The 4,632-nt window shown below is 59.3% G+C and overlaps 1 protein-coding gene across 1 annotated transcript in view; it reads right to left on the minus strand.

The window, feature by feature from the left end:
- The window catches only part of ENH_00004540 (DnaK family protein, putative), a gene marked incomplete at both ends in the record, with an annotated part of 13,941 nt that extends 10,039 nt beyond the window's left edge, over positions 1–3,902 (minus strand). The window contains one exon of the mRNA XM_013584006.1: positions 3,190–3,902. Within this exon, the coding sequence (XP_013439460.1) occupies positions 3,190–3,902 (713 nt within the window). The remainder of the gene's footprint in view (positions 1–3,189) is intronic.
- Between the last annotated feature and the right edge of the window lie 730 nt (positions 3,903–4,632).

Below are 4,632 nucleotides of genomic sequence, written 5' to 3' on the forward strand. Positions count from 1 at the left end.
CTGCGCAGCACTCGGGCTGCGTTTCTAGGGTTTAGGGTTTAGGGTTTAGGGTTTAGGGTTTGTGCTGCTGATCAGGCAGTGGCGGAGAGCCTGCCGTTCAAGGTGTCGGCGGGGCTAGCTGCTGCTGCTGAAGCAACAGCAGGAGCTGTTGCTGCTGATTTGCATGTTTTGCTGCACTCTGCTCTCTGCTGCAGTTGCTGCGCTGCAGCGCACGCAGCAGCAGCAGCAGCAGCAGCAGCAGCAGCAGGAGGGTGCGGGCTGCAGCGGCGGCTGCTCCTCTCCCGCGCGCCCCGCAGCCCCAACAGCAGCAGCAGCAGCAGCAGCTGCTGCTGCTGCTGCTGCTGCTGCTGCAGGCGGCGGGATCTGCGTGGAAGCAGCAGACTTGCTGCAGTCGCAGCAGCTGCTGCAGCTAACTTTGGAAAAAGAAACTGGCAGCCTCAGCAAAACAAAACTGAAGACAAGTTGGAGAGATGTGGGGGGCCTTAAGAAGGCCAAGCAGCAAATTGAAGAAAGAATTATCTTCCCCGTGCTCTTTCCGCAGCTCTACAAGCAAGTCGGTGAGGCTAGGGTTTAGGGTTTAGGGTTTAGGGTTTAGGGTTTAGGGTTTAGGGTTTGGGTTTTGGGGTTTGGAATTTGGGGTTTGGGGTTTGCGCGCCCCCAGAAGGGCACCGGGGCGTTTTCCCTTGCGCAGGGGCTGAAGCCCCTGTTGCAACCTAGGGTTTAGGGATTAGGGTTTAGGGTTTGGGGTCTAGGGTTTAGGGTTTAGGGTTTAGGGTTTAGGGTTTGTCAGGCCTGCGCCGCCCCAGCGGCATTCTGATGTTCGGGCCCCCCGGCTGCGGCAAAACCCTTTTGGCCCGGGCCCTGGCGAAGACCTGCAACGCGCACTTCTTTTCAGTCAAGGGTTTGCCAAACCCTAAACCCTAAACCCTAAACCCTAAACCCTAATCTGGATTCCGTGGAGGAGGTGCCTGTGCACCCTCTTCCGCCCCTGCGTTTCCGCCCGCTGCGGCGCCTGCAGCCACCAGCTGCAGCTGGAAAGCGCGGGGCTTGGGGCTCAGGGTTTAGGGTTTAGGGTTTAGGGTTTAGGGTTTAGGGTTTGCGCAGGCCCGGAGTTGCTGAACAAGTTTGTGGGCGAAAGCGAAGCTGCGCTGCGGCGGCTCTTTGCAAAGGCCTTTTGCTTCCAACCTGCTGTTGTCTTTTTCGACGAAGTCGACGCGCTTTGTGGGGCCCGGGGGGGCCCCCTGAACGAGCAGCAGCAGCAGCAGCAGCAGCAGCAGCAGCAGCAGCAGCAGCAGCAGCAAAGTTGAGGAGCGGCTGATTGCGCAAATGCTCACGGAACTTGATGGACTAGAAGCAAGAGGAGATGTCTTCGTTGTTGCTGCTACCAACAGACCCGAAGCAATTGATGCTGCGCTGCTGCGGCCCGGCCGCCTCGAAGTTCAGGTGTACGTACACCTCCCCGGCCCCACAGACCGCAGCCAAATCTTCAGGGCCGGACTCCGCAACTTGCTCCGAGACGTCCTCCAGCAGCAGCAGCAGCAGCAGCAGCAGCAGCAGCAGCAGCGGCAGCAGCAGCAGGGGGAGCGGCAGCAGCAGCAGCAGGGGGAGCGGCAGCAGCAGCAGGGGAAGCGGCAGCAGCAGCAGCAGCAGGCGGAGCGGCAGCAGCAGCTGCAGCAGGGGGAGCGGCAGCAGCAGCAGCAGCAGCAGCAGCAGCAGCAGCAGCAGGGGGAGCGGGAGCAGGAGGAGGCGCTCGAGGAGAGGCTGCAGCGGTTCGACTTCCAGCAGCTCGCCGAAGAAACTGAGGGGTACCCAAACCCTAAACCCTAAACCCTAATCCCTGCTAAACCCTAAACCCTAATCCCTGCTAAACCCTAAACCCCAAACCCTGCACTCCTACGCAGCTAAACCCTAAACCCTAAACGCCACTAGCTGAGGGAGCCGAACTGCAAACCCTAGACCCGGTGACGCCCCTGGGGAACACTGGCCCTAGTGCCGAGGGTTTAGGGTTTAGGGTTTAGGGTTTAGGGTTTAGGGTTTGTGGGGGGTGTGTGGCGCCTCAGGTTCAGCGGCGCAGATATCGACGCGGCGCTGCGCACTGCTGCTGCTGATCTGCTGCAGCAGCAGCGGGACCAGTTCGTTGGGGTGCTGAAGCAGCAAATAAAGCAGCTGCTGCAGCAGCAAGTCAGCAGCAGCAGCAGCAGCTGCTGCAGCAGCAGCAGCACTCGCTGCGACAGCACTGCCAGCAGCAGCAGCAGCGTCAGTAGCACCAGCAGCACCGACGCAGAAAGCAGCAACCAAAACAACTGTAGCAGCAGCAGCAGCAGTAGCAGCAGCAGCAGCAGCAACAGCAGCAGCAGCAGCAGCAGCAACTTTGCTGCTGCTGCTGCACTAGCAGAGCTGGACTCTTTGTCTGCTTTTGAGGTGTACGAACTCTGCAGCCGCCTCGGGGGCCCCTACAGCGAAGCAGCAGCAGCAGCAACAGCAGCAGGAGGCCCTGCTGCTGCTGCTGCTGCTGCGCTGCAGCTGAACCAGCAGCAGCTGCTGCAGGCCATCCGAAAGACGAGGCCCTCGGTCTCGCAGCAGCAAGTTGCGTTTTACGACGCGTACGCTGCTGCTGCTGCTGCAGCGCCAAACCCTAAACCCTAAACCCTAAACCCTAAACCCTTCAAGAAAAAGAATCCACAAAATGTTGCATGCAGCTGGCGCGCCAGAGCAGCAGCAAACCCCAAAAGAGTCAAATGCAGCAGCACAAGAGACCTTCAGCCTCTCTTTGCTTCTGAGCTGCTGCTCCCTGGCTGCTGCTGCTGCTGCTGCTGCCTGTAGCGCTGAGCCCTTCGCAGGGCAGCAGCAGCAGCTGCTGCTGCGGGAGCGCATCTGCTCTTTCTGCTGCTGCTGCTGCTGCTGCTGCTGCTGCTGCTCAGTGCTTTGCTGCTGCTGCGCCTGCGGCGGCACACAAAGTCTGACAGCTTCTCGGGTGTCTATACACCCCGCTGCTGCCTGCATCTGGGAATTATTTGGATTTGAATTAATTAATTATTTAATTAATTAATTAATTATTATTTAATTAATCAATTAATTGTTTTCAATTGAAAACAATTTGCTGCTGCGCCAGCTCATGGCTTCCCGGCCCGCTGCACCTGCTGGCCTGCAGCCTTCTCGTCTTTTGCTGCTGCTGCAGCAGCACCAAACCACGGGAACCACCCCGAGGACTTCTTTTGCTGCTGCTGCTGCTGCTGCTGCTGCTGCTGCTGCTGCTCTGCTGCTGGCCTCTTTGCTGCTGCCTGCTGCTGCTCCTTCCTGTCCATTTCCAGCAGCCTGCGGCGCACCTTCTCCGGGTCGGGGCGGCCCTTGCGCTGCTGGTTCTTTTTCTCTGCTGCTGCTGCTGCTGCTGCTGCTTTGTCCTTTGCTGCTGCTGCAGCTTCTGCTGCTTCCTCCCCCTGCCCCCTCTTCTTCGCCGAGTTCAGCCGCAGCAGCAAATAAAGCCCCAGCAGCAGCATTGCTGTCTGCATGAAGTAGTTCCGCATTGCAGTGCGGCTGCGGGCAGAAGCAATTGCTGCAGCAACAGGATCTGCTGCTGCTGCTGCTGCTGCACCTTGGAGGTCTGCTTCGGGCTGCCCCAGGAGGGGCCCCTCGAGGGACACGGGGGCCCCTGCTGCAGCAGCAGCAGCAGCAGCAGCAGCAGCGTCGCCCCTCATGTACAGGGAGGGCACGCTGCTGCCAGTCACCACCACTGTGCGCTCTTGCTGCACTGCAGCAGCGCCGCCTGCTGTGCCCAGGAAGTCGCGGCCTGCTGCTGCTGCTGCTGCTGTTGCTGCTGCTGCTGCTGCTGCAACAGCCAGCAGCCGCAGCGCCAGAGCTGCGGTGTATCCGCAGCTCCTTGGACCAGTCCCATAGCCTCGCATCCCGATTCAGGTGTATAGGCAGCTCCCAGCTGCAGCAAAAAGAAAAAGCAATTTAAAAAGGAGAACGCCACCGAGGGGCTGCGGCTCGGCGCTCCCGCTGCTGCTGCTGCTGCTGCTGCTGCTGCTGCTGCTGCAGTGAGCGGCAAAGAAAGGAGGAGGCAGGGGCTGCGAGCGGCCAAGGACTCTCAAAACCCTCAAATTAGGAAAAGCTTTTAAACACAGATTCTAAACAACTGCTGCTTCCGTGTTGGCGGCTCCACCAGAGGGCCTGGGCCTTACAGAGGAGCAGCAGCAGCACGGCTGCTGCTGCTGCTGCTGCTGCTGCTGCTGCTGCTGCTGCTGGTGTCACTGCGCCGAGAGCGCTCACTGCGGAGCTGCGTGCCTTTGCCGCTAAACCCTTTTCTTCCTTTTTCTTTTTAAATCTCCAAATTAAATTTCAATAAATGAGAAAATTTCAAAGAAACAAAACCAGCAGCAGCAGCAGCAGCAGCGCAGCAGCAGCAGACCCCACACTGCCCGGCCCCTGCGGTGCGCAGTGTGTGGCGGCCCTGCCTTCTCTTGTCTTAGCTGAGCAGCAAATTAGAATTGAAGCAGCACTGTGCAGCAGCAGCAGCTCCTCTGCAGCAAGCCTTGGGGGCCAGACGTGCTGCTGCTGCTGCTCCGTGCTGCTGCAGCACGAGCTGCTGCCACTTCACTCTAGTGGACTTTATTAGGGGGCCCTTTTGCTGCA

This window comes from Eimeria necatrix, genomic scaffold (genome assembly GCF_000499385.1).
Source record: "Eimeria necatrix Houghton genomic scaffold, Enh_scaff112, whole genome shotgun sequence".
Taxonomy (NCBI): Eukaryota; Apicomplexa; class Conoidasida; order Eucoccidiorida; family Eimeriidae; genus Eimeria; species Eimeria necatrix.